At 37.5% G+C, this 21,790-nt stretch overlaps 1 protein-coding gene across 1 annotated transcript in view; it reads left to right on the forward strand.

Moving 5' to 3' along the window:
* Positions 1-21,790, forward strand: part of LOC126462459 (calcium-activated potassium channel slowpoke) — a 915,336-nt gene that overhangs the window by 231,528 nt on the left and 662,018 nt on the right. Inside the window, exon 8 of the mRNA XM_050096074.1 lies at positions 10,006-10,111. Coding sequence (XP_049952031.1) covers positions 10,006-10,111 — 106 coding nt within the window. The remainder of the gene's footprint in view (positions 1-10,005; positions 10,112-21,790) is intronic.

Raw genomic sequence — 21,790 nt, forward strand, 5'->3', positions numbered from 1 at the left:
GACAATAGGCAGCCAAATGAGCTCACGTAAAGGTCATGCTTTCTGAACAGAGCTAAAAAAAAAAAAAAAAAGAAAAAAAAAAAAAAAAAGCATCCCTCAAATGATGCTTGAAATCATGTGCAGCAAATGTGGCACCAATTGAGAATTTAACTGCAATGTTTAGCTTAGAATTTTAAAGAGTACTAGAAGATATTTGTCAGCATGTTATGTAGATCATGCTATCTGCTGTTGTGTGGTGTTGACATCTATGTCATCAATGCTCAAAGGTGTAAAAATGTTCCAACAATTTTTCAGTGTCAAAAATTTTTCAGTAGAGAATCCTTTAGGAAAGGAAATGTGCATTCTCAATCTGCATCTCATTTGCTGAGCATGATTTTGAGCATCATTTAGAGGTGCATCAGATGTTTTGTAAATATATTTTATTTCTTATTTACCTTTTCTTCTTTTCCTCAATTCAGTAACTGCACTATTCTTTTAATTTCATTCATCATAATCAAAGTTTGTAGAAAGTTGCAGCTCAGTGTTATTAATGATATAACCAATAAAACACTATTCTTTTCAATTTTCCCTTTCTCTTCCTCTTTTACGCATTTTTATTTTTCACTCGGACCCTTCTATTTACTCTGACTGAAGTTAGTGAAATTTTAACTAATATGTTGCCTTTAATCTTCTCCTCTTTGGGGTGAATATTCCTTCATCCACACCTCCCTTCCTCTTCATAACAGGTTACTCTCTTTACTCCCTTTTGGTTCAAAAGCTGGGAACACTGTATCCTGTTTTAACCATTTCTTGTGCCAATATTAAGATATGTGCATTCTAAAGGAATATAGTGGCCAGACTTTTTGTGATTTTAATAATTTACTGGTCCCACACCCTCACTTTTTATGCAAAAGACAGAATATATGGAATTTTGGAATACTATGTATTTCCTGTAGGATACTATCCTGGGCTATATACAAGTAATCGGAGTAAAGGTAACTGTTGGCTTATGGCACTCCGCACCTGGTCTCTACTTATACACACTCTCTGGCAGCAGAAACAAAAGCATCGATAACATGCAGGTTGCATTTGTAAGTGTGAATGTATTTATAGTTGCTACTTGTAATAGTGATACACACAACTTACGTAACACGAAACAAAATACACTTAAAACACTAATAAAAGGGTACTGACACTGATAACCATAGAACATTATATTCAATGATAGAATATGTCAAAAAATCAAGCCAGAACCAATTTCCAGTTGGTAAATGGTTTTTTTAGGAATAGTATAGGTAAGAATGGTTTCCTAGTGTTACCCAAATAGAATTTGTAGGAGTAAGCTGATACCAGCCTTAGGGCAATGTATTTCAGCAATGATGCACCTTAACCCAGGCTTTCAAGTTATGCCAGTGAGCTGCACAAAAGATGGCAGTCACAGTACCACACAATTTCTTGTGAAGTGTGGCGGCTATAGTCTCTGAGATGAGTGATTGATATTGACAGTTAAGGCAAGCAGATGACAATGTTATCAAACATGGCTTATGGCACTCCGCACCTGGTCTCTACTTATACACACTCTCTGGCAGCAGAAACAAAAGCATCGATAACATGCAGGTTGCATTTGTAAGTGTGAATGTATTTATAGTTGCTACTTGTAATATATAACCTTGAAAAATTGAAAAAAATATTTAATATCTAATACAGTGAAATATCATACATTTATTTATGAAACTTCACAATATAAAACCAAACTATTTTCTCAAATTGTTGAACATACAGTTTTTGTTTCCGTTGTTGAATATTAGCAATGGTTCCACAAAAAGTGACTGAATAATTTATCAGCATATTAACATTTAGATTGTACTCACAGTATGATGATAGGTTGATGACATGCCCACTCCTTACATTCTTGAGTGCATTTTATTTATGATTATGGGAAAACACCACTCTCATCAGAATATGATTTAAAATAGTCTTCTTCAGCACTGCTCAAATGATCACAGCTCCCTTCCAGTTGTGCAATTAAATTTTCTATGCATTCTTCCTCCACCCCTTATTTTGGCTGCCTCTCTTATAACACTTACAGTACTGTTCACAATTTTTTTCCATTTTTCACTTGTCACTTGATTGATAGCTGCTACTAGAAGCTTTTCAACTTCAGAGATCTTGAATTCTTTATTGTTTGTAGCAACATAATTTTTTATTTGTGCCCATTCTCCTTCAATGGCATTGAAGTGACAATTGGATGGAGGAAGCCGAACAATTTCATACCTGTTCCATGTGGCAATCTCACCAATTACATACGTCGGAAATTGTACTTTCTTTTGTACGACAGTTTCGAGTAATTGTGCCTTCTTCATATCTTCTTTGAAATCCACTTTTCGTTGTTTCAGCCACTGAATAAATCTTCTTTTTTCATTGCTAAAGTTGGTATCATATCGTGAACAACAAACTGCTAAGGGACATTGTCCATGATGATCACTGATGGATTTGTCAGATTCATCATAAGCGATGTTCCAAACTACTTTTGTAAAACCATATTATTCATCTCATCATGGTATCTTTGATGAAACATTAACAAGCAGTTTGACACTAAACCAGCTGCTGTACCTGCATGTAAAAGAATAATTTGCCCTCCTTTCCCAAGAAGCACTGCCATGGTCCCCTCGGGCCTTCCATCCTCCATTCTCTGCAGAATGAATGGCTGTCATTAACCCACATTTCATCTAGCCACACTATATTTTCAAATCTCACACCCTTGATTCTCCATAGAAATCTGCACCGCCATATGACTACATCTGTTCTTTCCATCAATACTTTGTCTGTTAAACAATGAGTAGCTGAAGCCTATGTCTCTCAGAACTGTATGTAGTGAAAACTTGCTTCCTTTAAGAAGATCATCTTTCTGCAGTGACACAAGTAATTTAGATAGGATGGGATGCTCCCTTCTCTTATAAAAGCCATATGTATGATGACGAATAGCTTCTTTCTGGAAATCGTCCAAAGTTATCACTTGCTTCTTCCTGGGCCACTTCTTTCATGGTGTGTGCAGTCTTGTTGTGTCACTCTCATCACAGTCTATACTGTACTGTTCTTTTCCTGTAGTTACAACAGTATTCTTTATTTTCAAAACTGCTGTAGTTCTGTTAACGACCTGAGCAACAGGAAATAAGGGGCCACCTTTTTCCTTTTCTTTTTCAAAGTACTCCCTCACCGAACACACGAATTCATGTGCTTGGCTGTGTAGCACACTTTTCTTCCTCTGTTTTACTTCATATGTTGGGCTGGCACTACTCATTTCACTGGACATTGTTCAAAAGGAAACAGAAGCAAATAAACAACAACAAAAATGAAATAAACTATGAACTGAACTATAAACTGAACTATTAACACAAACTACGAAATGACCACACTGGCTTCACGTGACTCACTGGTACACTATGTGTTCAAAAGTATCTGGACACCCCCAAAAACACATGTTTTTCATATTAGGTGCATTGTGCTGCCACCTACTGCCAGGCAGTCCTCTCAGCAACCTCAGTAATCATTAGATATCATGAGAGAGCAGAGTGGAGCACTTGGGGGAACTCACGGACTTTGAACGTGGTCTGGTTATTGGGTATCTCTTGTGTCATACATGTGTATGTGAGATTTCCACACCCCTGAACATCCCTAGGTCCACTGTTTCCGATGTGACAGAGACTGTCGACAGTTAAAGAGAGTCGTAATTTGTAATAGCCAGACATCACACAGGAATTCCAAACTGCTTCAGGATCCACTGCAAGTACTACAACAGTTAGACAGGAAGTGAGAAAACTTGGATTTCATGGTCGAGCTGCAGCTGTTCATAAGCTGCACATCATGTCAGTAAATGTCAAACAATGCCTCGCTTGATGTAAGGAGCGTAAACATTGGACAATTGAACAGTGGAAAAATGTTGTGTGGAGTGACAAATCACGGTATAGAATGTGGTGATCCAATGGCAAGGTGTGGGTATGGCAAATGCACAGTGAACGTCAGTGCCAACAGTAAAATTCAGAGGTGGTGGTGTTATGGTGTGGCCATGTTTTTCGTGGAGGGGGCTTGCACCCCTTGTTGTTTTACATGGCATTGTCACAGCACAGGCCTACATCGATGTTTTAAGCTCCTTCTTGCTTTCCACTGTTGAAGAGCAATTCGAGGATGGCAATTGCATCTTTCAACACGATTAAGCACCTGTTCATAATGCGCGGCCTGTGGCGGAGTGGTTACACGACAATAACATCCCTGAAATGGACTGGCTTGCACAGAGTCCTGACCTGAATCCTATAGAAAACCTTTGGGATGTTGTGGAATGCTGAGTTCATGCCAGGCATCACCGACCGACATCGATTCCTCTCCACAGTGCAGCAGTCCAAGAAAAATTGGCTGTCATTCCCCAAGAAATCTTCCAGCACTTGATTGAATGTGTGCCTGCAAGAGTGGAAGCTGTCATAAAGGCTAAGGTTGGGCCAACACCATATTGAATTCCAGTATTACCAATGGAGGGCACCAAGAACTTGTAAGTCATGTTCAGCTAGGTGTCTGGATATTTTTGATCACATAGTGTATGTTTCTGACACATTTGTGAGGTTTGCAGGTGCATGTGAGGTTTGCAGAGTGGCAGTGTGACTCCTGCTACTTGCTAGAGTGCAGTCCACTGTTGACTGGCTACCTGCAGTTGCTAGGCAACGGAACGACGCTACTCAGCTGTCAGTACCAAAACTCTATCTCCCAGACTATAAAATCAGTATGAGCGCTGTCTGTATCACAGGCAGCCACAATATTACGCCTCCCTGAGGGCCAGACATAATATGAGGGAGGGCCAGTCAAGAGATTCGAAACTGTTGCAACTGTTGTTGAGATATAATAGTCACCTACTCATTCATAGATGCTAGTAGTGGTGATTAGACTCAGATATTGTCAGAACTTCCAACAGAGAGTGTAATTACTTCAATAATGAAAACTGAAACTGAAAGCTATATTATAATTCAGATGTCATTTCTTCAAAACATGCTACCAGTTTCAACACAAAAAAGCCTCATCATGAGGCCCCAAGTGTAATCTGCCAATAATGTTTGGACCACAATGACAAAGAACAAAGAACAATGGAGTCTTTAAATGAAAACAAGACAACGTATTGAGCACATTATGTCAAGTGCAGCCAACGAAGTCAATCGCATCAGGACCAAATTGACTGGATTCCATAACTTACAGTAACAAGTCCATGAATGGTCAGATGACAACTAAAACTCCACAGGTTGCACATGCTGATGTATGACATTTGACTTAAGATACAGCTGTTGCTTTCAGTTTTCATTATTCAGGTACTTCATGTGTGGTTGCTGCCTCACTGTCCTTGATGGATTGTCAGAGAAGGATGTTAGATGTACAGTGTCATTCGGCAAGTGTTGGCCGGTGCTGGAACTGGGCCCACAGGTGATATTGATGGTGCTTCCAGGTTTGATAATCATTACAGAGAATGTATAGTGGAATTTTTGGGCTGGATGCTGACCAAAGTGGTGGAAACAGACCAGGTCATACAGTGCATAGCAACAGTTGTACCAGTGGGTTGCTGATGGAGCGGGTCTGTTGTCCCCACACTGTATAGCACTTTAAGAACTGAGAAATGTGATATCATAGCTTTTGTATACTAGTTTTAAAGCATCCCACCACAGATTCTACATTCAGTTAGGCTTGATGTGAAAAAGTTCTGTGGAAATGTAGGTGATTCCTTGCTCTTTTAAAAAGGTGGGAATAGTCTCAGATGTGAATTGTGGACTATTCTTTGTCACAGTAAGATGAGAAGGCCTTTTGTTGGTGAACTTTGGAGAAAGAAAGAATGATGATTTTTGGGTCTGAGTCTGTAGTGCCCATTGTCTGTACTTAAGGAAAACAAGAGTATGTATCAATAATGGCCCACAATGTCTTAATGTATGTCTAATGTAGTTTATTAATTATGGGGAAAAAAGGCTTTTGCCATTTTCTGCACAGGCTTTGTTGTAGTGAACTAGTTGTTCAAAGTCTGAGACACGGATTGGCCCATAAGCATGGTAATGAACCAACATTTCATGTCACCAACTTCCCAGTGACCATGATACGCGAGAGATAAGATACGACATCATGGTGTAGGGAGGATTACTACTCTTAGATCTGAAAGAAGAAGAAATTCTTTGATACAGAAGTAGATAGTGACAGGGAAAAGTAACACTTGAGCTATTTTGCATGTCACATTTGTGGCTGATTCTGAGGTGGCGAGACCTGGAATTACTGGGTGCTTCTATACAGTAAGGGAATACCTAGAAAAAGAAAACTTTCTCACCAATGAAGACTGTTTTTATAAAATATTTAAAGTAAGAAAATATTGTGTAATTTTATCTTTTGTTAAAATAATGTCTGAAAAAAAAAAAAAAAAATGGTCAAGTAATGTGTATTGTAAATAATGAATGGGCCAATATCTTTTGTACACTGTACAGTCCAAGATTCACAGAACCAATAAATAAATAAATAGTTTTTGATTATGTGTGATGCTTCAATCCATTTGGTTCCCTGTGAGTGAGAAATTTCCAAATGCGGTTATCTGAAGCATCAGTTGTTACAACAGGGGCTTGCTGGGAGCTGCACGGAACAAGGCAGGATGTAGATTTTAAATTTAGTTTAAGCATTAGGAAAACCTTTTCACTTGCTACAGACCACTCAAATTTGACACTTTTGTATCAAAGTGTGTTAAATGGAATAGGAGTAATAGCTTTGGCACAGTTTATTCACCTGTTGTGGAATCACACACTGATAATTACATACATTTGTGACTGGTATTAAAAATCACTTTGTGTATTTTGTTGGAAATGATATTTTGAGACATTGCACCTCTTTCAATATTTAATAAACAATTTTGAGACGTTTTACCAACCTTGGCAGTGAAATGAAATGATCGTATGGCAGTGTTGGCCGGGAGGCCCCATGCGGGGAAGTTCGGCCGCCGTATTGCAAGTCCTTTTTAGTTGACGCCACTTCGGCGACTTGTGAGTCAATTATGATGAAGAACACACAACACTCAGTCATCACGAGGCAGAGAAAATCTCTGACCTCGCTGGGAATCGAACCCGGGACCCCGTGCGCGGGAAGCGAGAACGCTACCGCAAGACCACGAGCTGCGGACTGCAGCTGAAATAATGCAATTCAGTAAAAAGTAGGCTGCAGAACCATTACTTCAGTTTTTGTTAACATTGTGCACCTGAATTTTCACTGACCACAGAAGAATTGAACTGTAACAGTTTATTAGATTTTAATGATGTTAACATCTCCTAGATACTGAAACATGATTCCATAGTTTATCCTTTTACATCTCATTTGTATTAGCTCTTCAAGTTATAAGTGCCTGTTACAATTTCCTCCAACATTTAAATTTTTCTCTTACAATGCACAGAGTTCTTCACAGTGTAATGAAGCACTGAAAAATCAATAAAGAGTCTTAGGTGAAATGGAGTTTAGTCATCACATTTGTGTTTCTATTGCTGCATACATTTATCCGTTGGGTATGTTGGGAATTACTCATCTAAATTCCACTACATTACAAATGTATTTTTGTCCTATAGTTAATGTTTAAGGATATTGAAGACGGCACTGTATCTGCCAGAGATAGTAGGAAAATACTGTGTGACTGGCCAAAAGCTTTGCTTACTCAAGTATACATTTAATGTAAGATCTTTGTTGTTTAAGTAACTGTAATGTTACCTTTCAATTGCTTTGTTGTGTAAAACTGTAGAGTCTGTTCTCCTGTAATTTTTTCTCAATTCCATGTTTAGCCTACCCTGTAGTGATCCTGCTGTTGCCTGTGTGTATGTCAGAAGGAGCAGTGGCATTTGTGGATCTTTAAAGTACCATGCACTTCCATATCATTGTTTCTGGCCACCCATGAAAGTTAATTCTCATCTGAATTGTTTTTAATAGGTTCCCTGCATGTTTACTAATGAACATAAATCTACAGTTTCTAAATAACGCAGTGGCTGATACGTTGTTCGTGTGTCTGTTAGTTACTCATAACTAACAATTTTTATAGCTTCTCTAATAAGATCTAAGAGACATATTGTTCCATATACTTGTCTCTATTCATATTATATTTAGTTTGCTCCCTATTTCCATATTATTGTAATTCCTTTTGTACTTTTTCATGTCCTATATCTTATCACTTCTGTAGAATATTCCTCATTTCTCTTTTATATTGGAGTAATTTACTGTGATACAGTATTGATTTAATGTTTTTTATTTAAAAGAAAAATTTTCTTTCCCTGCTTAATTTCATAGTTACAAGTTTTATATTAGCTACGGAAATTAAATAATGACAGTTAACTGAAATTGTTGGAAAACCTTTGAACAGTGGAGGTGTAGCAAGTAATGAATTCATTTGTGACATTCTATGTAATTGCTCTAAGTTAGAATTTATCATTTTCTTTTAATTTTCATCCATGAAATAGTGTATGTATCATTCATAAGAACATATTCATAAACATATAATATTCAATTATTAGAAGAACATCCTCTTATATCCAGGTAATATCAAATAAGTACCTTAACAATCAAGCTGGAATTAATTTTCCTTGTTATATGTTTGTGTTTCAGTGTGTTATTTTTTCATTATGTTATGATGAATGAAGGAAATTTTAGAGAAACAGGACACTCTGGCAGATTGGCATATGAAGAACTGCTCTTTTTAGTTTACAATGCATCTCTTTTCTAGAGTAATTAGATGCAGCTCTATTTCAGTGCCAACAAAGTGTAGTGTCTTCGTGTTCAATTTTGTCATCACATATGTTTCTACATAGAAATTATGTGCTTTGTTTAGTAAGTTCCTGTTTAGTTTTATACCAGAGGTCCATGTTTAAAGTGCTGGAAACTAGATTCTTTAGTACTGCTCTGTCTGATAGATACCACTTTCCATTTCTTAAACAGAATTTGCAGCCACTGCACTTCTTCTGTTTCTGACATCCATCTCATTGTGGGAATTACTTTTTCCTAATCAACCACATAACCTATTGTAAGCCTATCAGCCACTTATATTGCAGGAAAGAGCCAGATCTCGAGCTGGAAGGACTGCTCAAACGGCACTACACGACTGTCGAGTTTTTTCAGGGAACTATGATGAATGCTGTAGATCTAGAGAGAGTGAAGGTAAACTCATTGCTGGCCTGGCTCTGGAATGCTGCGGTGCATCACATAGTCTCGCCCCATCTCGCTTGTATTTCTTTAATACCTATAAGCAGCACTTTTATTCAGACTGAAATCTTTTCATTGTTGCATCTGAAGTACAACTGATCTTAGAAAATGTGCATGTTTTCTAATAGCAGGAATGTAAGACATTAGCTGTAGTATAATAGCCAGTAGAGTTAGTCATGTAGTCTGACTGCTAAGTTACATTAAATGCATTAATGTAATCTATATCAAATGATTTATATTAACTAGCGTTACTTATAAGATAGTTTTCTGCTGCTAGTGTTCAATTTGTGTATGAAATATGTGGCACTATTGCCTTCAAATATTTGTTTTGAAATCTAGATGAAAATTTATATCTTTTGGATTTGTCTTCTCTTTGAATTGCCTGTAATTCATTTGTGTACCTCAGGGAACATTTCTGTTCACTGAAATTGGTTTTTCAGCATCTAAATGCTGCTGTGTAACCATTCAGGTGCAGCCATAAAAAGATTTCAGTTTGCTTTGTATTTTGCATGCATATAAGGAATACAAGGTCATCAGATTTGTACGATCATGACTGAAATAACAATTTGTTTGACTGAAGACAATTGTACATCCAAAATATTATGAGCAGTGTGATGACTCTGTATTTCGTGCATTTGTTTGCAGCATAATGTTAGCTGTTATGACCTGTTTAATTTTTTGTACTCTAGATTTTAGCAATGTAGGTTTTTATTAATAATTTATTTTGTTGTTCTTCATTATTTATCTGGTCCGGTGATTCTTTTTTCGTGCGGGCGGTGTTGGAATGAGCAGAAAACCACCAGACCTTGAGTTGGAAGGCCTGTTCAAGAGGCATTTCACTACTGTTGAATTCTTCCAAGGTTCAATAATGAATCCAATTGATCTTCAACGGGTTAAGGTGAGACAAGACTGGCGGAGCAGTGCAAATAAAAATATTTTCATCCCCTGGAATTTTAGTAATTGTTACCAATACCAAGAACAGCCCTATTACATAATGCATGTAACACAGATATGTTACTACTTTAAGCATAATTGAATAATGTTAAATAATTGTAAACAGTGTGATAAATTTGTAGGCAGCTATTAAGATATGAAATCAAATAATGAATCAGTTGAAACCTGATGTTAGTCAAAGAACTAAAAAAAGCAACGAAACCATTTTTACTAGACTTGACCTTGGACCCTTTTGCTGCAGGAGTCAGAGGAAAGGTTATTAGATGGACAGACAGACATGTAGAATATGGCTTTATTTCTTTTAGGTATTGTTTTATTTAATTTACTCTTTTCTGTTAATCAGTACACCATGGGAAAAAATGTAACTATTTGAAGGATATTTCCAATTATGCTATTTCTCACAAGTTTGATGAGTGATTATCTCTACTCTACATTTAGCTTCACACAGTTTTCCCTCCATATTTATAGGTTAGCTCCCACTTGTGTATATTTTCGGTACTCAGTGACACACAAAGGTTATTAAATATCATAAAATAACAGCATTTCATTAGCTGCTAGGAGTTGAAAATTTTCAAAAGAATGAAAGTTTTACTAAAGAGTGTCTGTCTTACAGATCAAGTGGATAAAGTGTATCTTATTCTTTTTAATTTCTTGATCTTTTTGAGGAGATAATGGATGATGGATACACAGGCAACATATGTGGTCATTAATACCCCCATATGGTGAGCAGAAGCAGAATGTTGTATACATAGATCAACTGTCATTCAGAATATTTGCAGCAGTGTTTCATCACATGTGTGGAACAGGGTCATAACTGCCTAATGGTATGGATAATGGTCGAGCCTGCTGTGTACTACCCACCTGCCATGGGAGAAAACATTCATTACAATTGTCAACAATCATCCAGTTATACATACCTAACAAATGGATCATAAAATGCACGTCACAAGTACTTGAGGCATATTTTACGTGACTGTACGTGGTATCTGCAATATTTGCAAAAGAAGTGGAAACTGAGTGAGGCTGATTTTCATTTGCTGGTAGAAATCTGTCTTTCCCATGACTAGTATCATCCTGGCATTAGTCATCCATTTGGTCCATCAGCAAGGCTACATTTCAATAGATGAAATCATAAACGTACTAAATTCACATGTGTGAGTAGCTAATAATCCCTTTGATGTGATTGTTGCTAATCATCTGTACAAACTTGAACTCATTCTGTTGTATAGTATTATCCATGATCAGTTGAATGGACCAGCTTACTTGGCGTTTTGAGAGATATACTGTCTGTACAGGGGAACTGTCTTTAGGAGCTGACCTCTTCATGCATCTTCTGGATAACGGGTTCCCAGGACAATTCAATTTGTGTGTACCTCAGTTTTTGCACAAGACTTTCCCAAGATGATGTATCAGGTTTGGAGGTCCTGTGCATTGACATGCACAGCCTCCTGACTTCACTGAGTCTCTTTGTGGTGTTAATGCATAGAAAGCATGTTTACCATTCTCTAGCTTAACACACAACAACTTGGAACAATATCTCCATAACACATGTGCAGCTGTTTAACTGAGCTGAGGCATTTTCAAGCATGCTTTGTTGCTCAATACAGTAACTTTGACCATCTCCTGTAATGTGATGATAGTATTCCAGTAACACTGTGACACACAACTCAGTACTACCTATGCCCATAGAAACATTTTGTCTTATTTTGATCTTAGGGAACATCTTCCAACATTATTACAAATGTTTAGGCACACCCAATGTATTAATGACTTTGTAATAGGGTAAATTGCATTTCTGTAGATTCAAGGTCATCCATTACATAAAGTCCTTCCTCCTCTCAATGCGTACTTACTTTTTTCTGACTATTATCCATATAGCTGCATACTCTGCTCTATTTAGCACATATATGGTTTGCACAATTTGTCATGTAAATGTTATTTTTTCCTTGTACTAATGATTTTCAAAAACTGTATCCTGCCTTTCTAAGAAGTCCAGTATAAAGAATCTGGACCATCACCAATAATAGCATGTATTCTTAAACAACTTAATGAAATGGACTCCAGCATGTGTCAGTGTCTAGTCTGTAATATTGGCATTATTCATAATGTCTGTAATTTAAAATTTCATATTCCTATTTTGTTTTCTTTGATTTTTGGTTGTATTTGATATGTCAATACTTTAGTACTGCATGAAGTAACTGTTGTGCTCCTCACAACACATAAATTTAAAGAAAAAAGATTTTAAACTTTTTCATTATTATTTAAAGGTCACAATAGCATTACTGGTGCTTAATATCAGTCTAGAGAACACACGACTTGTATTTATTGTTGTAATGATGTGTTTAAAATTCCATGCACAGTAAACATAGCACCTTATTTACTGTAGGTTCAAACATATCATTTTCTGTTGTCCAAGACAGCTGTAACTGATTTGATCAACTATTTTTACAACTTCAGCTTGCATTATATGCACAATGCTTATTCAGATAATTTCTTGGCTGTCTTTTTGCCATTGTGTTAAGAACACAATATCTGCTTGAAAATGTGTTATTGTATCATAGTTCTGAAATCTTTCATTTTTTTCTTATATGCAGCAGTTGTTGTAGAACACATATAGGGTTGTATGGATGCTCACTAACCGAGGCAATTGCAGTGCTATTTCCAATATATTACTCTTATTGCAAGCTTTTCAGCATTCAGAAAATTAACTTCAGGCTCTGCTATTGTTTAATTATGAGAATTAGTGCATGCATAAACCAGTGGGAAAGCTCCTATCAGAACACAAAAAATACAAATGTGTTCCTGTTTATTTAAAAGACTGACTGAAAAGGACAGTACCAGCTGTCTCATTCTATCTTTCTTTACAAATTTTCCCAAATATCTTGGCACATGAACATATGCTTTTGTTGACATGCAAATCAACTCAAGCTTCCCTAACAGTAACTCACTCATGCCCACTAGTCTATCCCTGTAAGTTGCTAAAATCTATCCACTTCTAATAATCCTTTTGCACTCATTCATTCAGTGCAACTCATTGTCATTACTTCTTTGTGTCTCACTGTCATTGTCTCTTGTGTCACAGTCCCTTCATTCTGTCCTGCCACTACAGTCCCCTCTCACTGTCATTGTCTCCCTGTCCTACTACCTCTGCCTCATCTCACTGTCATTATCTCTCTCTTCCTTCTCATTGTTGTACATGCTGTCTCTCGTTCTTACTGCCTCTCACCCATTTTCTCTTTCTCTTTATTCCTCCCCCTCCGTCCCTTTCCATTGGCACTGTCTTCTTCTCTTTACTCCTTCCCCAAGGCACTGTCTCCTTCACTCTTTTTCCCAGGACTGTTCTGTCACTGACTGTTTCACTGTCAGAGTGTCCCTCTCTTTCTCTCACACTGCTATTGTCTCCTTTGCTCTTTCTATAACACAACCACTGTCTACTATCTTCCAGTATTTATTACTTTTCTGTCTTGTTGCCACTGTCACGGTCTTCTTCTCTCTAAGTATAAGAAAGCGCTAACATATTAGCAAGCCAAAATTTTTGAAGGTGCTGAGGAAGGTAGAATGAGACTGCTGGTACCCCACTTTCTGTCAGAGTCTTTTAAATAAACAGGAACATAATAACATTTTTTGTGTTCAAAAAGCAGCATTTTTCTACTGGTTCCCTTCTTTTCCCTGCTGTAACAGGGCATGTAACTCATATGAAAATAAATGTATTGGTCAGTAAAATGTAGACAGTGTACTTATATGAAAGTGAAATAACACTAAAATAATTTTACATCTCAGGCCAGATTTTACAAGCAAAAAAATGTTGCATGTGCTTCAGTACTACAACATGAGATTACTAGATGATAATGGAGATACTATACAGCATATTTGTTCATGCTACATCACTTTATAAACCATACTTTTATCTTACACCAGATTTTAATGTGTATTTTACATGTTCAAGTAGGGTAACTTTGAACGTCTGTATCTTGCAAATGGATAAAGATATGAAGAAAATTTTCAAGGTTGTTAAAGATTAGGATCTTTGGAATATATCCTGAAAATTTCGATCATTTCCTGTGTATAGCTGTCTTGGAATCCTTGGTTGGGTTTTGCTTCAATGGTGACAGTGAAAATATAGTAAAAAACCATTTTTATGGGATTTTCTGAGAAACCGCCAATGAACTATTGGTGCTTCCTTAAGTCACATTAAGCCTACCATAGACCATGTGAAACTGAAAAAGAACCAACTGATTCTCTCCATTTTCCTAAGCAGTAGGAAGTGTATAATATTCATATTTTGCCCCTCTAGTGTAGGGAACTGACTCTAAGATGATCTTTCTGCTGGGAGTACAAGTGGTCACTACCCCAGAGCTATCCAAAACACTTTACTCTACCTTTTTAATGCCAATATAACCTGAGGTTTGAGTGCAAGAAAATTTCATTTTTGTAAATTTTTATGCATAGTGACTAATGGGAAACTTGACAGTAAAGTCTGGGAGCTAGCAAATGGGAATATTAAGAGAGTATTAAAATTTATAGTGTAGTTTTGGAGGTTAGGGGATTTAATAATTGTGAAAATCCCCACAGTCTATAAAAAGTTTTTAAAAAAATCATAGTCTTTTCTCTGTTGTATCCAGTTTTGTTGTACCATCTGAGTATATTCTGCTCCTTCTCACTTTCATTCTCTCTATGACAACATATCAACACTTTTCTTTTATTCTTTCTTTCGCTTCCTCTTTCTTTCAACCATCAACCTGCAAAAATGCTTTCCACCTGTTACCTTTCACATATTTACATCATTACCCATCCCAATTGTGAAAAAGTCAAATCTTAATCACATTCTTCTACTATCCTATATCTACATCTACATCTGTACTCTGCAAACCACTGTGAAGTGTATGGCAGACGATACATCCCATTGTACCAGCTTTTGGGTATTAGAGTTTATTCCCATTTTGTTCACGTATGGAGTGCTGGAAGAATGATTATTTGAATACCCCTGTTGAAGCAATTATTCTAATCTTATCCTAACGCTCCCTATATGAATGATACTTTGGCAGTTGTGGTATATTCCTAGAGTCCTCATTTAAAGCTAGTTCTTGAAACTTTATTAATAGACTTTCTTCGGATAATTTATGTCTGTCTTCAAGAGTCTTCCAGTTCTGTTCCTTCAGTGTTTTTGTGACACTCTCCCATGGGTAAACAGACTTGTAACCATTCGTGCTGCCCTTCTCTGTGTACATTCAGTATCCTCTGTTAGTCCTGTTTCGTATGGATCCCATACACAGAAGTATTCTAGAACAGGTCACACAAGCGATTTACTCCTTTACGTACTAATTACATTTCCCCAGTATTCTCCCAATGCACAGAGATACCATCTGCTTTACCCAAAGCTGAGCCTTTGTGAGCACTCCGTTTCATATCCCTACAAAGTGTTACACCCATGTATTTGTATGAGCTGGCCATCTTTGTGAGCACTCCATTTCATATCCCTACAAAGTGTTACACCCAAGTATTTGTATGAGCTGGCCAATTCCAATAGTGACTCATTCATATTATAGTCAATTGTTGTTGTTGTTTTTTTTTTTTTTTTTTTTTTTTTTTTTTTTTTTTTTTTTTTTTTTTTTTTGTGAAGTGCACAATTTTACATTTCTGAACATTTAAAGCATGTTGCCAGTCTTTGCACCATTTTTAAATCTAATCAAGGTCTGACTGAACACGAGGAGTTACTAAAAAAAATGAAATAACATTCCTGTGGGTGGAGTTTGTGTAGTACCCAATTCTGCCGCTAGGTGTCTACAGCACAACCCATTGCCAGTTCAGTGTCACCTGTGTTGTTGACCTGGCTTGTTCTGTTCATCTGCTGTGATTGTTTTTGCTAGCACTGTTTTGTTCTTGTTATGTGGAGTTTATCCATAGTGGGTACTAATGAACTTGGTGACTGTTCCTTTATAGGGGGTAGAAAAATTTCCACTACCAGTCACAATAAAAGATTATTTATGCTCCACAAGACCAGTTTTGGGGTTTCGCCCATTATCAGGTTTTTATACATTCATGTTCATGTTTATATTGTTGTATTGTTGGAGATCACTATTTGAATCCAAAGAAAATTATTCGCTGGTGACTAAACATATACAAATGGAATAATTGTAAGTGGCAAGGCAGCATTTGTCAAAAACTTAAAGATGATGTATCCTTTTTATAATTATGCTGTGGTGATAATTTAATGTATTTACTTTATGTAAGTACAGTTACTTTTTTGACAAATGATGCTGCCTTGCCACTTACAATTATTCCACTTGTATCTGTTTAGTCACCAGAAAATAGTTGTCTTTGTATTCAAACAGTGATCTCCGGCAATATGAACATCTACATAAATGTATAAATACCTGATGATGGGCACAAGCCCAAAACTGGTTGTTTGATGAATAAATAATCTTTTATTGTGACTGGTAGTAGAAATTTTTCTACACCCTCTTCTCGTTACATTTTTTATGACAGCAAGTTTAAGTGAACAATGTGCAGCTGTGAAATTTTGTTCTCTACACAGTAAAAATGCTGCTGAAACTGTTTTAATGTTGAAAACAGTTTAACAAGATGACACTATGGGAAAAACTCAAGTGTACGAATGGTTTGCTCAATTTAACAATGGCGACATCTCAACTGATGACAAACCTCAACCTGGACATCCGTCAACTGCTCAAATCGATGGAAATATTGGAAAAATTTGAGAGCTTGTGCTCACAGACTGTCGACAGACAATTGATCAACTGTCAGGGACTAAGGGGTACCTTGGAACTTGGTTCAGCGAATTTTAATGGAAGATTTGGGAATGAAAAGGGTTGCTGCCTAGTTTTTTAATTGGATCCTGTCGCCAGCTCATGGTCTAGTGGCTAGCGTCCTACCTCTGGATCATGGGGTCCCGGGTTCGATTCCCGGCCGGGTTGGGGATTTTTTCTTCCCGGGGACTGGGTGTTTATGTTGTCCTCATAATTTTATCATCATCATCATTATTTGTGACAGTAGCTTGATTGGACTGTGTAAACAATTGGACTGTGTAAAAATTAGGAGCTTGTATGGCCTCTGATGACCATGCAGCTGAGCGCCCCACAAACCGAACATCATCATCCTTGGGTTTTGACTCAAAATCAAAAGGAATATAGAGTTGAAATATGTTGTGCTTTGAAACAACAGCTTGAAACTGATCCAGACTTTCTGTCAAAGGTCATTACTGGTCACAAGTCAGAAACAAAGCAACAGTCAAACCAATGGAAGACGTCATCATCATCATGATGTCCAAAAAAATGTCATCGACTCAAATCAAACATCAAATCAATGTTTATTTCCTTTTTTGATGCCAGGTCATAGTTCATTCAGAGTTGTTCCCCCAGGCCAGACTGCCAATCAGTCCTTTTATTTGGAAGTTTTAAGATAATTGCGCAACATTGTTCGTAAAGAAAGACTTGATTTGTGGCAGACAGGAGACTGGTTCATCTGTCACAACAATGCACCTGCGCATGCAACAATTTCTCATAGATAGTTTTTGGCTAAAAAGGGCAAGTTCTGCTGCTCCATGCACCTGATTTGTCTGATGTGGCTCCTTGTGACTTTTTCTTATTCCCATGCGTGAAAAGGAGCACGAAAGGATGCTGATTGGACAACACTGAAGAAGTCAAGAAAAAATGAGGGAGAAGCTGTCAGTCAATTCTGAAGATTACTACAAAAAGTATTTCAAACAACAGAGGGAGCACTGATGGGACAAATGCATTAGTTGTAATGAGAGTATTTTGAAGGGGATAAGCTTGTTTTGTAAACAGTTTGAAAATATATAGGTTTCTAAAACATAAATCGAGCTCTCTCTCTCTCTCTCTCTCTCTCTCTCTCTCTCTCTCTCTCTTTCTCTTTTTATTTATATTATCTGCAAGCTCATCAATATACAACATGAACAGCAAGATTCTCAGCACACTTCCCTGGGGCACACTTGAAATTACATCTACATACATACATACATATATCTAAAAACAAAGATGATGTGACTTACCAAACAAAAGCGCTGGCACGTCGATAGACACACAAACATACACACAAAATTCTAGCTTTCGCAACCAACGGTTGCCTCATCAGGAAAGAGGGAAGGAGAGGGAAAGACGAAAGGATTTGGGTTTTAAGGGAGAGGGTAAGGGGTTATTCCAATCCCGGGAGCGGAAAGACTTACCTTAGGGGGAAAAAAGGACGGGTATACACTCGCACACACACACATATCCATCCACACATATACAGACACCTATGTGCTTTCGTTTGGTAAGTCACATCATCTTTGATTTTAGATATATTTTTTCCCACATGGAATGTTTCCTTCTATTATATACATACATACATACATACATTATGTGACTCTCCATCCTAGCTAACTTGATGCATCCTCCCTGCCATTTAGGAGATCATTATGTTAAAGATACCTCATTATGTTTGAGCTCAAAATATGTTCTAAGAGTCTACAACAAATCAGTGTCAAGTGTAATAGTTTTGTGTATCACTTCTACTACCCTTCTTGTAGATGGTTGCGACCTGTATCTTCTTCCAAGAGCTGGGCGTGGTTTTTTTGTTTGAGGCATCTACGATAGATTGTAGTTAGGACAGGGGCCAACTCAGCCACAAATTCAGTAGGAATCTGACAGGGATGTCATCAGTCCATGGAGCTTTGTTTAATTTTAATGATTTCAGCTGTTTCTCAACATCACAGACACTAACACTTATTTCATTCGTCTTCAGAGTATTACAAGTATTAAATTGTGGCAGTTCTCCTAAGTTTTCCTTTGTAGAGGAACATTTGAAAACAGAGTTAAGAATTTCAGCTTTTACTTTGACACCCTCACTTTCAATTCCTGGCTCATTTGCTAGGGAGTGGACACTAACTTTTGTGTCACTAACAGCCTTCACATATGACCAGAATTTCTTTGGGTTTTGTGAAGTCTCATTGACACTGTTCTCCTATAGTAGCCATTGAAGGCATTATGCATTACTCTCTTGACAGCGAAACACATTTCATTCTGCACGTCTCTCTGTCTATAGTGCAATGCTTTTTTTTTTTTTTTTTTTTTTTTTTTTTTTTCTCTCCACATATTATGCAGTAATGTTTGTTTCTATAGAAGTTTCTTTACAGTGACCATATACCTTGGAGGTTCCCTTCCATTATGAACTGTTCTACTGGGTAAATATCTATCCACTGCATGGTCAGCTATTCTTTCAAACTTGAACCAGAGTTCCTCTACATGCTCATGCCCCTTGCTGAAAGTTTCAAGTTCCTCATTGATATATGGCACTACTGTTTTTTTAATATAGTTTACTCTATGTACGTACCTTTCTGCTTTTTTTAGTTGTCCTTTGTACTTTGGTAATCACTGTTGCAGCAACCGCGTCATGGTCACTGATACCCATTTCAATGTGGACTTCCTGAAAGAAATTAGGTCTACATGTTGCCATTAGATCCAGTATATTTCCATCATGAATGGAATTCATAACTATCTGTTCTGCGTAGTTTTCAGAGAAGACATTTACTAATTTTTCACAGGATCTCCTATAAATGCCCACCACTAGCAAAACTGTAATTTTCCCAGTTGGCTGTTGGATGATTAAAGTCTCCACCGATGATTACAGTATGATTGGGAAACTTGTGTACAAGTAAACTGAGGTTTTACCTAAAGTTTTTGCTCACATCAGGAGATGAGTCTGGTGGGTGATAGAATAATCCAATTATCATCTTATGCCCACACCTGATACTGAGTCTTACCCAAATAATCTCACATGCAGCTTTAGTTTCTGTAAGGTGCATTTGAGTTTCTTGTCTACTGTGACAAATACATCGCCTCCATTTCCCATTTGCCTATCCTTTCAATATACACTTAAATTTTTCTCAAAAATCTCAGTGGTATCAGTTTCAGATTTCAACCACTTTTCTATACCTAGTATTATGTGAGCTTCACTGATCTTCAGGAGCACTTTGAACTATAGCACTTTGTTGCAAATGCTTCGGCAGTTAACCATTAGAACTTTAATACTCACACCTGTGGGATGCATTTCTTTCCATCTTACACAGGTACTTCTGAGTTTCCTACAGCTGTCATTATCTGGATTGGATATTTGGATTGGATGGAGAGTTGCCTAATCTTAAATATTCCTTGTGTGCGACCACACACACAACCAGATACCTGAGTAGCAGCCTGTAATATGTAGTGCTCACCTGACCCATTAGGATCCATGTGGCAGTAGTCCAGGAAGTCATGGCCTAGCTTGTTACAGAACCTTTGAAGTCTCTGGTTTGGTCCCTCCACCTGACTGAGAACCAAAGGGTCATGATCAGTTCTGGGGACAATGTTAAAAACTGTGAGCTCCCTTGGAACTCCAAGAACAAGGCTGGTCTTCTCAACCTCCTCTGCCAGTCATTGGAATGACCCAAGCATGATCTTGGAGCCCAGATGACAGGTATCATTTGTTCCAATGTGTGCCATAATCTGCAGTTGCTTGCACCCTGTTCCCTTAGTGGCTGTTGGACAACATGTCGAATGAGGCCCCAATGCACACTCACTGAGTGCGCCTGGTGTCCTTTCCTGTCCCTTAAGGGGTACCATCTTTCGCCATATGTTTGAACTGCTGATGATTAATCGACCCCTACCATTTTGCAATTGCCTCCTCTTGACACTGGACAAAACAGGTTTCTCCAAAAAAGGTGAAGTGAATCCCACTGGCTCAGTTTCACTAAAAGACAGTACCACCTCAAACCTGTTGGTTAGGAGGGTCAGTACAATGCCCTGAGGCCTCCCTGGTACTCTTCCACCTTGTACAGAATACCTTGATGTACCATCGACATGCTACTCACAGTCAAGTGGACAAGTAATAACAGATCCTATATTTTCTGCAGAGAAGACAGGGTCCACAGGAGAGGATAGTACTTGAGGCACCTCTGGTACCAGTACCACATGTACACAACTCTTGGGAGCTCTTCCAACAAACCAATTTGCACCAGTTGCCAATCATTTGACAGTAATCAGGACAATTTCTAGCTGCTTGTGAACATCAACCAACTCATCCCCCTGTCCGTAAACAGTATTCATGGTGCTATTATGAGCACTCTGTCAGTTGACCATCTTCAGACAAATTTAAGGCCTAATTTCCATTCAGGATTTGACAGATATCATTTGTTATTAACTTGATACCCACTTCACTTCTGCCTCAAATTTATCTGATGATCTACTGATTAAAAGCACTCACAGAAGTAAATAAATGCCATTGAGACTATTTTCTACAGTCAGTAGGTGGCAGCTGCTGCAATGCTACAGAAACTATGTCAAAAATTATTGCACATCGTGTTGTTGTCCAAATTACTTACTAAAAATGGAATCACTGTACTGCAAAAGTTCATATAATTTCTTTGTCACTTGTTATTTGACAACAATAAATGTCAGTAAAATCTTTACTCTGGAATAACTTGATTTCCTGTTGGTCACATACAGATCATTTCTATTGTGGATTGGTGGCTGAAACAGCTAAAAAATGCAACAATTCTTAAAGATCTCTTCACATACTTGGACAACTGATAAAAGCTCTCATGTCTCCAGCTGTGGCCTTTCAGTGATTGTCA

Source organism: Schistocerca serialis, chromosome 1, assembly GCF_023864345.2.
Source record: "Schistocerca serialis cubense isolate TAMUIC-IGC-003099 chromosome 1, iqSchSeri2.2, whole genome shotgun sequence".
NCBI lineage: Eukaryota > Metazoa > Arthropoda > Insecta > Orthoptera > Acrididae > Schistocerca > Schistocerca serialis.